Genomic DNA, 19,540 nt, shown 5'->3' on the forward strand with positions numbered 1-19,540 from the left:
ATTTACACTCGTTCTTCGAGCACACCTGCTGCACAAAGGCATTTACTCTGACCGCTAAGGTCCAAACCCTGATGACCTTCTAATGACAGAGCTTCATTAGAGCTGATTCTGTAAAATCAGTGGGATCCAAACAACTCTGTATAAACAATTAATCATTTCTCGAAAAATTAAGTGTCTTAAAGTTCAGGCAGTCAAAAAAAAAAACAAAAAAAAAAACTCTTAAATAAGCATTTGAATGTTTTGGAAATAATAACTGGGACATTTGATATGAGTGCTATGATTGGTCAGATCGCCTGTCAATCAAATTCCCGGCGAAAGATCAAAATTAAAAATTGTTATGAACTGGTTTCTTGTAGCGATTCTGACCACACAGCGTGACCAGAGTAGCTGATTCCTTAATGAATGACTCCTATGAACCAGTTGTTTCTAGTGATTCAAAACAATACCTCATGACTGGTGCAGTTCAGCCAATTACTAAATAAATAAATTCAATGAATCAGTTGGATTACACTAGTCACGCTGAATGGCTTGATTGACTCAGAACTAAATAGTATAATCTGTAAAGCTAAGACAATTGATAGATGAATGACTATTATGAACAGAAGCATATTTTAGTTCAATTTCAGGGTGTCTCAAAATAGCACAGAGTACACTTAGATGGTATTAAGTTTATCTTAACATATACTAAATACTATCTTTTAGTACATTAAGTAAAAAATTTGTGTGCGAAAATAGAGCACTTTTAGTACATTACTGAAAAGTTTACTAAGTATTCTTACAATAAGTGCATTTTAGTGCACCTTTTTTACCTGGGTATACATCACTAACAGGGTAGTCGAACTCATTCTAAAATAAATGACTGCAGTAAATTGATTTCTTATAGTGATTCCGAGCCATATATTGCCACCAGTATGGGCCACTGATTGCAGAATAAATGACTGCTACAAATCAATTATTTTTAGTTATCTAAAGCTACAGTGGGACCAGTATTGCTGAATACTGATGTGACTCTTATTAAGATTATACTACTTCCCTAATAACTCCTATAAACTGGCTCTTTCTAGTAATTTGAAACTATACATAAAGTCCCAGGAGCATTTCCCAAAAGCATTGTTAATGGAAACAAATGCTGAACAAATTACTTTTTTTAGAGATTCTGTGTAACTAGTGTACTTCAATCAATTCCCAAACTAGTACCTCTTTTAAGCTAGCTCAAAGCCATAAGGTATGACTTGAAAATACTTATAAGTTCACAATCACATTAGAAACTCCCATTAAGTTTGCTGAGGCATGAAAAAGTAGTCCCTGAGCAATAACAAATGCTAAGGCCTCACATGAATTGACCTTAAATGTATGTACTTGTGTGTGAGTGCGTTGTGTGTCTTGGGTGTGTTGTTTTGTTCAGGCACTGCTGTTATTTCTCAATGCCGTTTTACCACCTTCTAGTCTCACTGTTAGGAGTGAAGATGACAAGCGCGGGCGGAGGAAAGCCCAGGAGACAAAGCTGGAGCCCTTTCCATGGGAAACATGGTGAGAGCACCCACAACAACCACACATCAATCAAATCAGCATTAATTATTACACTGAAAAAATTGGATCAAAGAAATTGCTTCAACTTGGTACACCTAAACGAACTTAATTCATTTAAAAACAGTAACAAATTAAGTTTATTTATTTACTTTTTTATTTAAGTATCCACTTTGTAAGCCAATATGTTTATAGGGACTTGAATATACCTAATTGTTATATCTCTCTGTCTCTCGCAGTCCCAAACCGACGATGGAGGAGATTAAACAGTGGGCGCAGTCTTTCGATAAGCTGATGAAAAACCCAGGGGGGCGGAACAAGTTTCGTGAGTTCCTGCGGACGGAGTACAGCGAGGAGAACATGCTTTTCTGGCTGGCCTGTGAGGACCTGAAGAATGAGATCAACAAAAGTGCCATCGAGGAGAAGGCGCGTTTGATCTATGAAGACTACATCTCTATCCTCTCGCCCAAAGAGGTACATTTACACACATCTAATTCAACACACACAAAAAGGCATTGTTGGTTTAGTGAATGAGTGCTTTATAATACTTTAAATTTCCTTTTACTCCTTTTCAGTACTCCTTTTAAGGCTCTTTGAATACATTCCACCACATAAGCTCTTGCGCTTTGATAGCAATCCAATCATATGTGATGGAGGTGGTTGAGAGTGGAACAGCTCAAGAGATTTTAGATCTGACATTTTATTCTACCGGTTGGATTATGCTACCGACACTGTATTTGAATGGCTTTGAAGTTTGGTTAGGTTGGGGCGGTATTACAGCCTCATATCACACCAGTCCAGATCCAAATTTACGCTGGTAGCACAATTTGATAGGTAGCATATTTTGTCATCAAAATGTGCTGTGCACTTTTTTTAATGGGTGGAAGGAAAATCTGAAAGAGAAACACAAATGACAGAACACAGGTTACAACTCTACTGTGATCCATGTGTGCTTGGATTGGGAAAATGCATCTTAATAATAATAATAATAATAATAATAATAATAATAATAATAATAGGGGTGACAGTGTGGCTCAGTGGTTAGCACTGTTGCCGCACAGTAAGAAGGTCGCTGGTTCAAATCCTAGATTTGATTTTTTGTGTGGAGTTTGCATGTTCTCCCATTGTTCATGTGGGTTTTCTTCGGGTGCTCCGGTTTCCTCCACAGTCCAAAGACATGCTCTATAGGTGAGTTGGGTAAGCTAAATTGGTTAAAATAGTGGATGTGTGTGAATGAGTGTTTTATTTATAGAAAAAAAATTACAAAGCACAGTGTTTGGGGTTCTATGTTCGTCTGAGATAATTATTCTTACCAAATTGTGTATATTCCATACGTGGTGCACTCGCGGGATTCATTCAACTGGGTGCGCACCTCCATTGGAAACAACGGACTTGCACAAACTCTAGAAAAGGCCTGATATGCAAACGGCCCCTAAAAGGGTGTATTATTTGTAATCTCCAGCTGTTGATCTTCCTGCACAGCCATGGTGGATTCACCTAATTTGTTGACAGATTGGTTCCTTGGCAGTTTGTGGTTTGTTCACTAGGCCAGTGGTTCCCAACCTTTTTCTCTGGGCCCCCCCCCCATGAACAAATACAAACATTGGAGCCCCCCCACCATATAAATACACACGCACGCACACACATATGTGCCGTATATATATATATATATATATATATATATATATATATATATATATATATATATATATATATATATATATATATTCTTGGCTTTTCTTCGCCTCTGAAGAATCATTGCATTGACGTTTCTCTGCCATTTTTGTTTTGATTTTGCCTTTACGAGAAGTTGGACAAGCACATTGCGCAAGTGAGCAAAATGTAAAAAATAATTTAAAGTTATTTATTTTAATTATTTTTACTATTATGTTGGAATTTTAAGCATGTGTGTTGATTTTTTATTTTTTTTTGGTACTTAAAAATACATATATAATAGTAGGGCTGATTTTGGGAAAAATCATAATCACAATTACTTTGGTCATAATTGTAATCACAATTATTCAAAACGATTATCAGTTAAAGTCAAAATTATTAGCGCTGCTGAGAATTTTTTTTTTTATAAATATTTCCCAAATTATGTTTAACAGAACAAGGAATTTAACAGTATTTTCTCTAATATTTTTTTTTCTTCTAGGCTTATTTGTTTTATTTTAGCTAGAATAAAAGCAGGTTTAAATATTTTAAAACCTATTTTAAGGTCAATATTATTAGCTCCCTTAAGCAATATATATTTTTGATTGTCTGCAGAAGAAACTACTGTTATACAATGACTTGCCTTATTACCCTAATTAAGCCTTTGAATTGCACTTTAATTTGAATGGTTGTATTTTGAAAAAATATCTAGTAAAATATTATGTGCGGTCATCATAGCAAAGATAAAAGTAATTAGTAATCAGTAATTAGACATGAGATATCAAAACTATTATGTTCAGAAATAAGTTTAAAAAAAAACTTCTTTCCATTAAACAGAAATTGGGCAGGAAAAGGGTTGCTAATATTCAGGAGGGCTAATAATTCTGACTTCAAGTGTATACACAGTTATTTTCCACCCTGCAAAGGTAAGAGAAATAAATACAATAGAATAAAAATATAAAACAAACTGTGCTTTAAGCATCTCCACTGTAAGAAAAACACTTTAGCTACAAAAATCCTTCAGTCAAGAGCAGAGAAAAATTTTCTCCTTGTTTGATTAATCATAAAAACAGGCGGCAGCAGGAATATTTTGCGCTTTCTCTTTAATGGTTTCTCTTTCACGTCTTTTAAACCTCAACTCGTTTGTTTATTACACAAATGAGGGTTAATATAAATAATCACTAAACACCGCGTTTTGACACCTATTTGACCATTAAAGCGCTCACGTTAAGATGACTTTAGATGTCTGCGCTCCTCTGCTCGTCTCAGTGTGCGAATGCTGACCGGCCGCATGCTTCTGACTGCGTGTGCGTGTAGCACACACACACATAGGCACACGGTCTTTCGCAACACGTGTACAACTGGAAAGGGGGCGGTATATGATGCATATAATCGTTTATCTTGATTAATGCTTTTTTATAATTGTTTGAAATCGAAATCGCATTTTGGATTAATTGTACAGCCCTATATAACAGTGGAGCATTTTTATGCCTTTTTCTACCTCAACACTTATCCTCTCCCGCGCCCCCCTTGTGAACTCTGGCGCCCCCCTTAGGGGGGCGCGGACCCCAGGTTGGGAACCACTGCACTAGGCCACTTTCCAACTTCTATAGAAACTAGAAAAATCTCCAACTTCTTTGGTCACTAGAAACTTTCCAAAGATGTCTGTTTCTTACTCATTTTGCTGCTTGTGGGTTAAATTTGGGCGCTCAAGTGACCGAGATGAACCGAGAGAATATGGTCATTTTTCAAAATAAAAGATTTTTCAAAATAAAGGATCGTTTAGACTCAATAAATAAAAAAAAAAAAAGGAAAAACTCTCTCGTAGAACAGATGCCATGGTGATATAAATGTGCCATCAGGCCAGGTTGTAAAGGGTAAATGTAAATGTGAAAAGTAAACGTGTGAAATTGGCAACACCTCCAATGTGCAGATTCAGAGAAAGGATTCATAAAAGCATTTGAATTCCAGTATTTTTTATTCTTTTTTTTCCGTAAAAGGGTTTATCTTGGTTTGGTTTATAGTTAAAATGTTCATCTTAATGAGAAGAGATTTGAAGGATTGAAGATTTGTCTAATGTGAAATGCATTATTTTAAAAACTGTAATTAAATAGTTCTTTTGTACAATTTACAGTGAAAATAAGTATTGAACACGTCACAATTTTTCTCAGAAAACAGTTTAAAAGTAATGTTACCAGATGTTGGTAACAACCAAAGATATCCATATACAGTGATCCCTCACTATAACGCAGTTCAATTTTCGTGGCTTCGCAGATTTTTTTCGTGCATGCTTTTTTTCTACAGCGCATTGTTCTCTGCTTCCGGACTGGCTGTAGATCACTCTGTGCCATGTCACCTGTATGGCACAGAATGCATTCAGCTTACCAAATTTGCAGAAATCTAGCAGTGTGACTCTTAAGTGCTGTACTGTATGTTTGTAAGTTTCCTCCCCACAATGTCGAAGAAACATTCAGCATGGTTAAAGGCACCTGCGGTAGAACCCAAAAGGCAGAGGAAGATGCTAACCATCGCACAAAAAAAGTTGAACTTCTGGACATGCCAAAGAAACGTAGACGTTAAGCGGCTGTAGGGTGCCATTATGGAATAAATAAATGAAGATCAAATGTTTTTGATCTTTGGGTTTGTTCTATAAAACTTTGAGAGTTTAAACAAGAGAGAAACGTGTGGAAATCTTAATGCCTGTCTGAGAAAATTATATAAAGTGTGTAGTGAGGGTTTTTTACAGCCTTAAAACATCTATAATGATTGTAAAAAATAAAGCTGACTACAGTACTTTGCAGATTTCACTTATTGCAGGTTATTTTTAGAACGTAACCCCCACAAATAATGAGGGACCACTTTATGCAAAGAAAACAAATCGAATTAGTTTCAAAATTAAGCTACGCATAATAAAATAAACAAACTCAGGAAAACAAGTATTAAACACATGAAGAAAAGGAGGTGTAGAAAGACAATGAAAGCCCAGACAGCAGCTGAAATCTCTCATTGGTTCTTCAGCAACCCTCTGGCCTTCCCCAGTGTAAATGAATATTAACCGCTTCAGTCCAACATCAACATTAGCAGGATGAGGAAGATGAAATCAAAGTGGACATTTCAGCAGGACACCCATTCAAAACACAGCTAATGAAACTCTCAAATGCTTTCAGGGAAAGAAAATAAAGCTGTAGAATGGCCCAGCCAATCACCTGGCTTGAATCCAATAGAAAATATTAATTAAAGCTCAGATTTGATAGAAGAGATCCACAGAATCATCAAGATTTTTACACTTTGTTGAAGCCTGTGAAAAACTCATGTAACTTCATTCTCCATATGAGAGACGTTTTTACAGATATGGCTATTGAGAACGCTCGTGTGATTTAAAGAGAAATCACAGACTTCCGCAGTAAAGTGTGTCAGAGCACAACATGATCTAAAACAAGAAACACATGGCCAGCAGGGAGCAGTTATGTAACATGATGAGCATACTGAACTGATACAGTATGCTGAGCACGTGAGCTACCTGTAAACGGTGTGAAAACGGCATTATTAAGGCAGCTGTGTGTGTTATCAAGTTTAACTGTTTAAAATGCCAATTTTGGAGTGTCTATCTAGGCTAAGTGCAAAAAGCGCACCTCGTTGGAATAAGCTAGTCGAGTGCTTCTTGCCATCGCCGTTTGATCAACAGAGACAAGAAAACAAAAGAGCACTGCCAACAGCAGAGTAAGTGGCGTAGCTTGTAAAGCGCATGACAACATGTTTTGAGGCGATCAATCATGAACTCGGTTCGAATCCACCGCCTGATAAACATGTTTTTCTTTTCGCCCACAACATATCAGATTGGAAATAAATTCATTTTTAATAGAAATGAAATATTTTTTGTTTAAAATTAAAATAAAGTATATAAAACATTTAAAATAAGATGTAAAGTGACTCATGGGTATTTAATAAGGATAATAAAAATAATAAATATTCTATAAACAGTTATTTTTCACCTGGTGTTAAATGTTAGCGACATCTTAATATAATTAATGTTAGTCCCCTGCTTCACCCATATTCTTTGACCTCATGGCTCTGCTTAAAGAACATAAAAAAAAAAAATAAAAAAAATCAAACTCAAAGCGGTTTGGCAGGGAACATTCCTAATGATATATGATGTACTAAATTTGTACTTTTAAAATTAGTCTTGTTTTTTTTTTAATTGTAATTTTTTGTAAATATTTAATATTTAATAACACGTACTGTATAACAACCACCTGTAAGTCAATGGAAAAGCAGTTGTTCCTTGCACTACCTGGTGACTATTCCGTAAAGCACAGAAATGTTTTTTTTTTTTTATATAATGAAAAGATGGCTTTTACAACTGCAGTATCACGCGTGACTGCAGTTGACAAATTGCAGTATTGCGAGTGGAGAAACGCGCATTCTCAGTAGCCATATCTTTAAGCTGCCATCACCAAAAAAGCCTTTTGTAAAAAGTAATAAATACATTTCAGCTGATTTTTCCACTTTCTCCTTGTGTCATTTCATTGCTATTTCTCATTTTACAGACTTTTTGTTTGGTTTTATTTTTGTTTGTATTGTTTGACTTGACGAGTTCAGCATTATTTCCCTCGTTGCATGTATTAATTAATGAAAATAAATCTATTCCCTCTATTCTGTTATTATTGTTTATTGTAGTTATTTTGACTGAAAACCAAGGAAAACCAGACCTAACACCAGATTGTTTTTTTCTGGCATTGTATAAAATATAAAAGGTTACCGTGCAGCTGATGAGTTACACTGCTTTACACAGTACATTCGCCAGCGCCAATTTTAACACTCATTTAGTGCTCGACGAAGGTTAATTTTATCCTCTCTAATCAAGCACCGAATATAGGCTAATATCCATAAAAGTCCACTGGTAAGTGCAGTGGAAAATAATCGGTGGCTGTTCTTTATCACCTCTGTCTTGTCTCTTCTTTCTGGAATGCAGATTTCAGGCTTTCTGATTGGCTATGATCAGACCAATGAAAAGCAACTACAGCCTAATCTTTTTTTTTTTTTTTTTTAAACCCACGCTTATATAGATGCCTGGCTTGAGCTTCACACCACCAAATGTAATAAAAAGTAAGAGCTCAAGTGCGATAACGAAATGAGGCATGAAGGAATTCTGCCAAATGATTGAAGCTTAATGATTTATAGAGCTCATTTCATGAGATACATGAACTCTAGCACCATATGTGGCTGTCGATCCTGCTTTCTGTTACGAGCTGTTTATGTTTGGTCTCTTCTTGGTGTGAGACAGCAGGGTGGACGTGTACACACTATCATTGCATTCTCGCTGTGCATGTGCTGTTGGTATGCGGTTTAATTCATTGTGTTGACGTGTTGGATTCGCCTTTCGGCTTTTTCATCGCCGGAGCCAGAACTCACACCTTCTAACTCTGCTACTTTTTATTATTTTTTTTTAAGAGGCGGCTGAGGAAAATAGACTTTGTAGAAATAAATGAAGGAGCAAAGGTTGAGCAAAGGAAGCTATAAATTGATCCCTGCTGGACTCACTACTGTAAAAGAGGTTTATATAAATAGGCTGTGAGCGAGTGAGTTGGATGGATGAGGTTTGTGTTGCCCTGAGCTGCTAGTTGCAGAATGTGTCTGTACTGTTGAGTGTCTGTTATGACAGTCAAAGGAATCATTCAATAGAGTCATGGAGGAAAATACAGTAGAGTGATCAGAGTCATAGTTGTAGCCAGATTTAATGGCTCGTTTCCACTGACTGGTACAGTATGGTATGTTTTTTTACGGATCACCTTTATCAGGCTTGCGTTTCCACCATCAAGGGTACCCTTTTGCTGGGCGTTGAGTATGACAAAGTTTCAGTTGACGTAATTTTCCCTCGAGAAAATGTCTACAGTTAAGCTGCACAGGTCGTTCACAAATCATATGAGAAGCACTTCTCACAACACAGATGCTTTATACACTTAAATACTTGTGTATAAATGTTTATTACTAACTTTTCAATGAACAGGATTTGAGTACAACTGCAGATCAATGAGTGCAAAATAGCCTACTGTAACGTCTGCAATTATATAAAATAAATAAATAAATGCATCATATATGAGCACATACAGCCCCTTACAGTCTCCGATATGTTATCAACTACAGAAGAACTACACACAGCAGACATTTAGTCCTTGTTTAGGTTCAAAAACAACACAAAATATAGCCCACAGTCTTTGCAAACCTCTCATCTGTGTCTGTAATATTCAGCAGCACATGTAGCCTCTGTTAGAGAGTCATTCCATCATTCTGAGTTCATATTAGTCCAAAAGGTGATGATAATAGTTAAACATGGCAGTTTGTTCACGTTTGCTGAAAAATAATGTGCTCCTTTTTTCCAGCTTCTCCTTTTTTTTTTTTTTGCGTGTCACTCTCGCGTTTGTCAGTGTCTGACAGGATCGGGTTTCAAAAGCACATCAATAATCAAGCACACGTTATTATCATGAGCTCAAGAAGTTCGTTATTTCAGATATAGATGCTCGGTGAGCGCAAGCAAGAAAGCGAAACTGCTCGCGCTTCAGACTGGCTCGTAAAAAAACGAGCACAGGGTAAATCTGCTCTTCTTTTTGGCTTTGTGGCTGTTCATCAAGACGACGATAAGGTTTGTCTGAGCCCGGGTCAAGCATGGCTCGTTATTATATTTATATATAACTACGCTGTAAAAGATCTCTCGGCTGTGTATTTTAAACATGTCGGCTCTTTTGTTTTTATTCTGGCTTGTTGCGCAAGCGAATGACGCATCTCTGTAAACCAATAGCGTTCAGCTGCACGTCTAGCTCCGCCTTTTGGTACCCTTTCTGGTGTTTGGTACCTTTTCAAAAGGGTGCCGAAAAAGTGGTACAGTACGGTTCAGTTCGGTACGTCTTTTTACTGTGGAAATGGCCATAAAAGCGTAACTAGCGGAACTGTACCGTACCACTCAATGGAAATGGGCCATAAGGTAAACTGGTTTATCTGTAGTTTAGATGTTTGTTGGACTTCTGAGGTACATTGCTATTAATGCTGCTTTTGAAAGGTGATTATACGCAAACAGTTTGGATATATTTAATCTGCAGTTTAGTAAATGGAGTAATACTGTGATATATTTACAACTTAAAATAACTTGTTTTCAAAATTATCTTATTTATTCCTGTGATAGCAAAACTTTTCAGGATTATTTTCAGCATCAATACTCCAATGTCACAAGATCATTTAGAAATCATTCGAATGTTGTGACGTTAATGCCTTTGAGACATATGTCAATATACATTTGAAAAGGAGATGTCTTGTGTAATATATTTGCGGAATACAGGCGAAACATTTGTTAGTTATTTTGCTTTTGAAGTTCAAGTGGAAAGAATTTTTGCACATGAATTTTTGTTTTGTTTGTCATTTCCTTTATTTTGCATGGACAAGAGGTGCCCAAACTCGGTCCTGGAAAGCCACTGTCCCGCAGAGTTTAGTTCCAGCACTGATTAGACACACCTGAACCAGCCAATCAAGCTCTTTCTAGGTATACTAGAAACTACCTGGCAGGTGTGTTAAAGCAAGTTGAAGCTAACTTCTGCAGGACTTTGACCATCCAGGAACGAGTTTTGGACTGTAATTAGTTGAATGTGTCTGTAAAGTCTGCATCGCTGTCAAATTATTGACATATTCCTGTCAATGTACGAGGTGCATTCTTTAATGTGGGGAAAAAGTGGTTTAGTTTCTGATTAACCATATTTTAGCTTATTTTAGCTTATTTTACCAAATTCAAACCAGTCCTTCTCAACTCAGGGTTAAAAGCCCCTTTCAAAATTCCAACATGTTGTTTAATTCAGACTTTAAAAAGTAATTAACCCAAATTCTAAGTACTACAAGTCAAAAGTTTGCAATCTTTTTTTTATTTTTTTTAAAGAAATTTATTCTCTTCATGAAGCCAGCATTTATTAAATGTAAAAAAATATATAAAAATGTTAAATATTTATTAGAACTTTAAATAACTGCTTACTTATTTTATGTTGTTTCAATAGGACTGTGTTAGACTTTAGTAATGAAGCTGAAATTTATCTTTAAATTCACTGGAATAAATTCTTAGATTAAATTATTAATTTCTTTTGAATTGTTATTTTAGAGTGCAATAACATTTCACAAGTTTTTCACAAGCAGCCTTGGTGAGCAGAATAAGCTCATTGTAAACATTACAATATATACAGTTGAAAACAGAATTATTACCCCCCTGAATTATTAGCGCCGTTTATTTTTTCCCCCTATTTCAGTTTAACGGAGAGAAGATTTTTTCAACACATTTCTAAACATCATTGTTTTAATAACTCATCTCTAAAAACTGATTTGTTTGATCTTTACCATAATGACAGTAAATAATATTTTTCTAGACATTTTCAAGATATTCTATACAGCTTAAAATGACATTTAAAGACTTAACTAGGTTAATTATGTAAACTAGGCATGCTAGGGTAATTAGGCGAGTAATTGTATAACAATGGTTTGTACTGTAGACTATTGAAAAAAATATATAGCTTAAAGGGGCTAATAATTTTGACCTTAAAATGGCTCTTTAAAAATTAAAAACTGGTTTTATTCTAGCCAAAATAAGACAAAAAAAAAAACTTTCTCCAGACGAAAAAATATTATCAGACCGTGTGTGTGTGTGTGTGTGTGTTTGTGTGTATGTATATATATATATATATATATATATATATATATATATATATATATATATATATATATATATATATATACTGCAGAGTTGCAAAGAACAAAGTCCACTCTAGAGTTAGTTATTTTCTATATCAGCACATACAGGCACATTTCAAGTATTTTACATTAATTTTCGTTATACTGGAATGATTTACATTACCTATATTAGTCATTCATATTGAATCTGTTATTAACTTACTGTAAAATACTTAAATGTGATAGGGAACATTTGATTCTTAACTGTTGTTTCAACTTTTTGATAAACATTTAAAACAACTAACACAGTTGACATTTTCCACTATTATATGCTTTAGCTCAAGATGCTAACCTCAAACCAGATACCACATGGCATGTCGAAAACAAAATTGTATTTTTTTTAATCATTTATTTTTTTAAAGTTCACTGAAATATCACAATAACAGAGTTAACAAATAATGAATCTACTATGGATGCATCTTAAACATGTACAAATTGATGAAAGAAAAAGTTGACATGCCTCGGTGCCTACCAGACAAAATGACATCAGTTTAGGCAAGTCCCATGCTTCTTTCTGTGCTTTAAAGATGATGGTTATGCCTTTTAATATCAGAGGTAACAGACTTGACCAGAATGTAGGGACAGACAATAAATGCCTTTTTTAGATATAGATGTTTTTAGACATAGATGTTTCATGCAAATTATTTACATAATTAAACAAAAAGTTATATTGTATTATTAAAAGTGATGTAATAATTAGGTATTTAATAACATGATCTTAATAATTGTGCACACAGAAAACTTTACAGAATATCAGAAGTTTAATCCAGGCCCGGATTGGCTAATCGGGAGGACCGGGAGCATTCCCGGTGGGCCGGTCCGTTTTTTGGCCGCGAGGGCCGGTGTCCCTAGTTCCAGAATCAGTTGCTCTCAGCAGTCACACTTTTTAAAAATAATTTATTTATTTACTTGACCACAGCCTTTTTATTCATTATTTTACCACAGCTCTGCTCTTTTTATCTATTTTCTCGTAGCCTAGTGAGCAGGATGCAGGTTAATGATGATATAACTAGATAAGTCACCATTTTACGTATAGCTGTTGCGGTACAGTGGTTAGTACGTTAGATTATGACGCGGCCAACTTGGGTTCGGTCCTTGTCTGAGTAACAATTTTTTATTTTTTTTTTCATTTTTATTGTTAAGACATAATACTGTAAGGGTTGTTGAACATTTGAAGTTCTAAAAGTGCTGTTTTCTCAAAAAAAGACGTGATAGTGTAATTAGAAACTGAATTGGAAATAACCTTATTTTAATATAGTCAGTGGTGAATTGAGGTGGGCCGGTCTGAGGCTTGAAACTCCAGGGCTGAAAAAGAGTCCCACTCCGGCCCTGGTTTAATCCAACAAGTGTTTGAAGGCCTGAATAATAGAGACAATCTGTAAAGACTCCTCCTCTTTCTAAAAGAGAGGAGGGAATGCGGCAGCTCATTTGCATTTAAAGAGACATATATATATATTTTTTGCTTCCATCCAAAAAGGCCCATATATGGCATGGTATAAAAAGTTATACTTATAAGCATATTTTGGGAACACCTGACATTATAATAAATCTAGGGCATGAAAAGAGAATGCATTTTAATAATCTCCTATTCAACGTTCACCATATTCTCTCTCTGTCTCCATGTTGTAGGTGAGTCTGGACTCTCGCGTGAGGGAAGTGATCAACAGGAGGATGCAGGATCCCACCCCTCACATATTTGAGGACGCACAGCTGCAGATCTACACCCTCATGCACAGAGACTCCTACCCACGATTCCTCAACTCCTCCGTCTACAGATCACTGGTGCAGGGGGGCTCGCGCTCCTCGTCTGAGTCATAGACCCTCCCGACCTCTTTCTCTCGCTCTCTTTCCACACATTTCTCTCCATTGCACAACCACTCAAGGAGAAAGTGCTCCTTTTTTGTGTCGTCACGGATTATAATCAGTCTTTTCTTTGCTTAGTTCATTTTTGAGGGAATCCCTCAATTCTTCTGAACCTACACAGACTGAAACTGGAAGACACAGGGTTGTAATGCAGTTTTCATTTCATTTCCCCCCCCCCCCCCCCCCGCATCATTCCACGCATATGTGCCAGCAGCATCAACTACTGATTTTCACAGCCATCCTTTTTTTATTTTTCACGCAAACATGCTTTCTTTTCTTCTGGTATCTCAAGTTGAAGAGAACTGAGAGGGCCTCTGCAATAACATACACTGGTGTGGCCGGACCAATCAACTCTTCTCTCCTCAGCCCTCTGTGCTCTGATTGGCTCGTTTAGAGAGGACTGGCTGCATTGTAAATGAGAGGGATAGCACTTTTTCCGACTAGTTACACACAATAATGCATTTACCTGCATTCCTTTAGCACTCAGGTGTCAAACTCAGCTCCTGGAGAGCCACAGCTCTGCACAGTTTAGTTCCCAGTCTGTTTAAACAGACCTGATCAAACTAATTGAGTCCCTCAGGCTTGTTTGAATCCTACAGGTAAAGGCTGATTTAAGCTGCGGTCACAGCTTTTCTCCCCATAGAGTTCCATTCATACGCATGCAAATGCGTCAGACCGAAAACGCAAGCCCGTGCAACAAGTTTCACAGTTCGCTGTGGTAAAAAGTTCAAGCTTGGTGAACTCTGACCTGTGAAATCATATTAAGTGACTGCTTAGACCAATCGAAGATCAAAACATGACCTCTCTGGACAGAAATTTATTATACGGACCAATCACCTGCTTTCTAATCATCTTGTTTAATTCCGCCCCTTTTCACAGCGGCGTACTACAGAATTTCACATGCTCAAACTCTAGCATGACCACAGCATTATACTTTTGTGTCGAGTGAACAGCGTGACCCATGGCGCCTTGCACGTAGTCGTGCATTAATACTTCTGCTCGCTGTTTGTGTTGCTCTGCAGTAACACTTCCGAAACGTTAGCTGGCAGTAGGTTATGTTATGTTTCTTTGTGTCGAGTTTCTTCACCGGTGGTTTTTTTTTTTCTTAGAGCAACAAGTAGCTTAAATTATAATCAGAAGATAAACAAAAGCTATGCCATCGTCCATCGCCGATAGGAAGGGCCAGACGGAATCTGCAGATGTATTTTGCTATTTCTGCAGAGAATTTTGGTAAAAGTCTGCGGATTTCTGCAGAATTATTTTGGGAGTATCAGGAATAAAACCTTAATGTATGAAATAAAAATTTATATTTCTTAAACTTTTATTTAATGTTTAAAATGCAAATCCAATTAGATTCACTTTATTTGGTAAAGTAAGTTTGTCGTATGATATATAGTAAAAGACAGAAAACATGACTTTACAAACTGCATTGTACATAAATCAGATGAACGTTTTCACATTAGTCAATAATATTACTGAAATTAAGGGGGAAAAAAAGTGAATAAATATAGATTTACACACATTTACTTTTGTAAATGAACAGAATTAATGATGGGCTAAAAATCTGCGGAATTCTGCGCACGCAGATTCTGGGTGGGCCTACTGATGGCTGATAGAAAACCCGATGCTGAGCCAGCATTGCAAATCCTCCGCCCCGCCCCAGTAGCTAACGCGCTTGCGAAAAACACACTCACGCTCAGTTTACACTAATACGTCTTAGTTTCAAAATGGCATTTTAGAACGAAAATGATCCACATCCACACTGCTTTTTACCTAGCATTTCTGAACCGCCCTCCGTCTGCTGACCACACCCACACAAACACAGAGACACAGCCACACACACTGTCATGCGCTCATCTGAGCTCCAGAGAGCAGTGCCCGTCAAACAGTTTATCAAGGATGTAAAGCTGGATGTAAAGAGTCCTGCAGAAAAAGTGATTGACAGTGGGTAATTTGTGTGTAACATATCTTTATTTATTTATGATTTGGTTATGGGTAACACAAAGACCATGCAGGTCATGTAGTTGAATCGGTAGACTACAAATAATTAATTTATTATGAATTCATTGATTATTCAGAAATAATTAATATACCTCCGATAATTAATATACGACGATGCCATCGTCCATCGCAATGTTTCACATTAGACATTGTACGATGCCAAATTGGTTGACATCACCCAACCCTAATCTGGAGCTCTTTCATGCAACTCGACACTTGTAAACAATCACTTCATCGGGCTTGCAGCTCTCAGTGTAGCGGAGGCCAGCTATTCAAGTGTTGTGCAGGGTAAAAGTCACTGTATCGATCCCAGCTCGGAGCAGGTTGGGTGGTGTAGGAAGGGCGGGGTTACAATAAAACAGCCACAGAAAGGCCTCTGAAAACTCATTTGGATTTTGGCCTTGGATTGAAAAGTGAAAGTTAACTTTGAAAGTTGAATTGAAAGTTACTTCAGTTTGTTTTGCAAATCGCTGTCAGCGTGAACACTTTGCAACCAATGCAATGCAACAGGCTTAAACACTCCTTTTATATGTATTACATTTGTGACATTGCAATGCAACACGATTCGGTTCACACCGATATCACGATACAATGCGATAATTCAGCACTAACTTATTAGATCAAGTTTATGAGATGATGTAAGAAGGGATGCTGTGCCATTGAATGAGTTTGATTATTTATTAACCAAGTAAAGTTTTTTTACAAACTGGCTTTTCTCTCAGAGAAAGAGTGTCAGTTTACAGTAGAGGGCCATTTTAGAACATATAGCACATATTATTTAAGTATTTTCAAGATAAACAGAATGTATAAGTGCAATATATATTATAAATGTATATATTTGCACTCTTTCAACATAAAGGTTTACCATTGCACAACAAGAATTGTGATTTAACTTTTCAACTATAAAAACAAGTTTTACAAAGATATATTGTGCCACTGAATATTCAAAACTTAAGGTCGTGATCTAGCAGTGTTATGTTGTTTTGAAACATCACCGTCACTGTAAACAACAGGGTAATAAAAATATAATTAAATACAAATTAACAGGAGGTGATTAAAACCTTCGTTCTCCGTGACACTAGGCTGAACATCTTTGCAGATGAACAATGCAATAGCATTCATTATTGGCGTAGAGCGAGCAGAACTGTTGCGCATGGAGAAAACTTTCAATGCTTTTCTCACCACTTTTGGAGCTGGTAGCTACAGTTGAAGCAGAGCAGGAAGCCGGGGATGCAGGAACACTGGAAGATGCTTTTACAACAACACCGAGGCGCCGCTTCAAGTGAGATATCAGATTAGTCGTACTGCCCGTGTATTTTACAGATGCGCGGCACATTTTGCAAATTGCATCTGTCCTGTCAAGTCGTCCATCCTTTTTGCAGAATCCATAATGTTGCCATACTTTAGATTTAAAACTCAGTGAGGAATAAAATGTTTGTTTTGCTTCTCGCGCTTTCTGAGGGCGCACCACTAGCTTCATCCGCACATTTGATACACTGAGTTGTAGTGTAAGTGTACACATCCGCAAGTCCGTTGCTAAGGCATACTTTATGTAGGTCGATTAAATTATGCGCCAAAAACAGATTGACAACACTTGTTAATAAATAAAAAATACATTCTATATTAAAAATATAAGTTGTACTTTGGAAAAATCGATGCATCTCGCAAAAATCGATGCATCTCGATTTGCTTCCAAAATTTAACTCATCCTCTGCTGCTCTACCGATGCACTCGCATCGTGCACGCGCATGACCACGTATCGATACATATCGGTTAATCTACCCATCCCTAATTGACACTGTATACATGTCACATAATAATATAGGAATGCAGTTATATTGAAATTCTGTCCAAATCTAATAAGTTGCCTAATATATATATATATATATATCATGGATGATATTAAAACATGATAAACATTTATAAAGTCAGTATTTTAATGTGCAATTAAATTTAGGCATCACAAATGTAAATAATCATTTACAGAACCAGCAGGGGTTACATTGGCGCCATGACCCGAATGGGAGTGAGGTTTAGGCCTCCGGGTTAACCTCACTCCTCTGACCTCTAAAAGGCGCTCTAGCAACAGACGCTAGAGGCCATGGTCTTTAGCTTCCTTGTTAGAGCGACTGACTTTCATGCAGATGGTCGCCGGTCCGATCCCAGTTTGGAGCAGGTTGGGTGCTGTAGGACTGGCAGGGTTACAATGGTGCCGTGACCCAGCCGGTAGTGAGGTTTAACGGGGGTGAGTGTAGCAGAGGCCAGCTCGTGAAATACTGTGCAGGTTAAACTCGCTACTCCTTGTTAGAGTAACCGACTCCCATGCGTAAAGTTGCCTGTTCGATTCCAGGGTGGTGTAGGACCGGCGTGGTTACGTCAGCACCACTCACACTCGTCATCAAAACCAAGCCGACCAATCAGAGAGCTTGTGCTATGCGTCTTGCAATGTGTAGTTACATTTTTGGAGAGGTGCACGTCAGCATTAGCGTCAGCCACGGCGAGGGCTATGTGACCTGCGCTAGAGCATATGTGTGCGATTGACGTAGATGTATAAATCAGCCTTGTGTGTGTTGAAGCAGGATAGGAACTAAACCGTGCAGAGCTGCGGCCCTCCAAGAACTGAGTTTGACAACCCTGGTTTAGCAGATGCTTTGACCCAAAGCAACTGATGTGAATGAATGAATGCAGATCAGTTTCCACAATATTTCCTAGTACTCCTAATCTCATATTGGTTGTAGTTTAAAAAACAAAACAAAGCATTACGATAGAGTGGGTTTCCGGTTTCTGCATGTGGGCCTGCGGAGTTTAATTACCCGGGATCAACAACATAGGAGAAAGAGAGAGAGAGAGAGAGAGAGAGAGAGAGAGAGAGAGAGGATAACCACTAGTTTTAGAGATTTTAAATAAACATTAAACAGAGAGAGAGAGAGATGAGAGAATGCCATGGTCTTACTTAGACTGGTCACTCACATTTTAAAGCGAGTATTTTTTAATGTTATTTATTTTTGAAACTGTGATCTGTTTTCCTTGTACATACATTAAAGAAATTCTGGATCATACGCGACATACACCGAGCAAGCTGTTAGTCCCGAGTGCTCAATTGCGCTGTATTTCTCTCTGGCCTCACTGTGTTCGTGTGTGTGAATGTTTATGAGGTTGTTTGGTCTAGAAAAATTGCAAGTTTCTCTGGCGCCTCCTGTAGGCAGTTTCAGGTACTGCAGTTTTGCAAGCTGTTTCCCCCCCTTCAGTTCTGCAAGCTGCTTCACAGTGTTTCTGCCTTTTTATACTTGTCATTAAGGCAAAAGCACGTGGTTTTAGTCTATATTAAATCAAATGTGTAGATCAGTGCATGCTATTCCACAGACAATAGTTTGTAAACATAAAACCTTAAGTCGTCTCTTAAACAACTTTCTAAAGTTGCCTAAATTATGATGACCAACATAACAAATGCTCCATTTAACTTTTTAACTTTCAGTGTTTGAGTCCATTTTTTCACGATTTAAAGAGGATATCTCTTATTTTAAGCTTTATTTAACAGTATAAATGAAAAGTTGCACAGGTTTTATAGTATTGTACAGGAAACTTTAAAAAAAGAAGCCATGAGCTGCTGTAAAATCTTCTTAAACTTCTCTTGTTGACACGTGGTGGTCCAGCACACCTCATTTAGTCACATTTAATGCATTTTTATGCACTTGTGTTATTGTTTGTTTGTTTTAACAGATGCCTTCAACAGCCTTTA

At 37.1% G+C, this 19,540-nt stretch overlaps 1 protein-coding gene across 9 annotated transcripts in view; it reads left to right on the forward strand.

The window, feature by feature from the left end:
• rgs19 (regulator of G protein signaling 19) overlaps window positions 1–18,875 on the forward strand; it is a 98,724-nt gene extending 79,849 nt beyond the window's left edge. For 4 of the 9 annotated variants that reach the window (XM_005161942.5, XM_073937923.1, XM_073937924.1 and 1 more), the window contains 3 exons: window positions 1,459–1,530; window positions 1,767–2,001; window positions 13,567–18,875. In XM_005161942.5, coding sequence (XP_005161999.1) covers window positions 1,459–1,530; window positions 1,767–2,001; window positions 13,567–13,755 — 496 coding nt within the window. In that variant the 3' untranslated portion in view covers window positions 13,756–18,875. Of the gene's footprint in view, window positions 1–1,446; window positions 1,531–1,766; window positions 2,002–13,566 lie in introns of all 9 variants that reach the window. The other 5 variants (XM_009296656.4, XM_021469715.3, XM_009296657.5 and 2 more) reach the window with 2 other exon arrangements.
• Window positions 18,876–19,540: the final 665 nt, after the last annotated feature.

The sequence above is a fragment of the Danio rerio genome, chromosome 23 (assembly GCF_049306965.1).
Source record: "Danio rerio strain Tuebingen ecotype United States chromosome 23, GRCz12tu, whole genome shotgun sequence".
Taxonomy (NCBI): domain Eukaryota; kingdom Metazoa; phylum Chordata; class Actinopteri; order Cypriniformes; family Danionidae; genus Danio; species Danio rerio.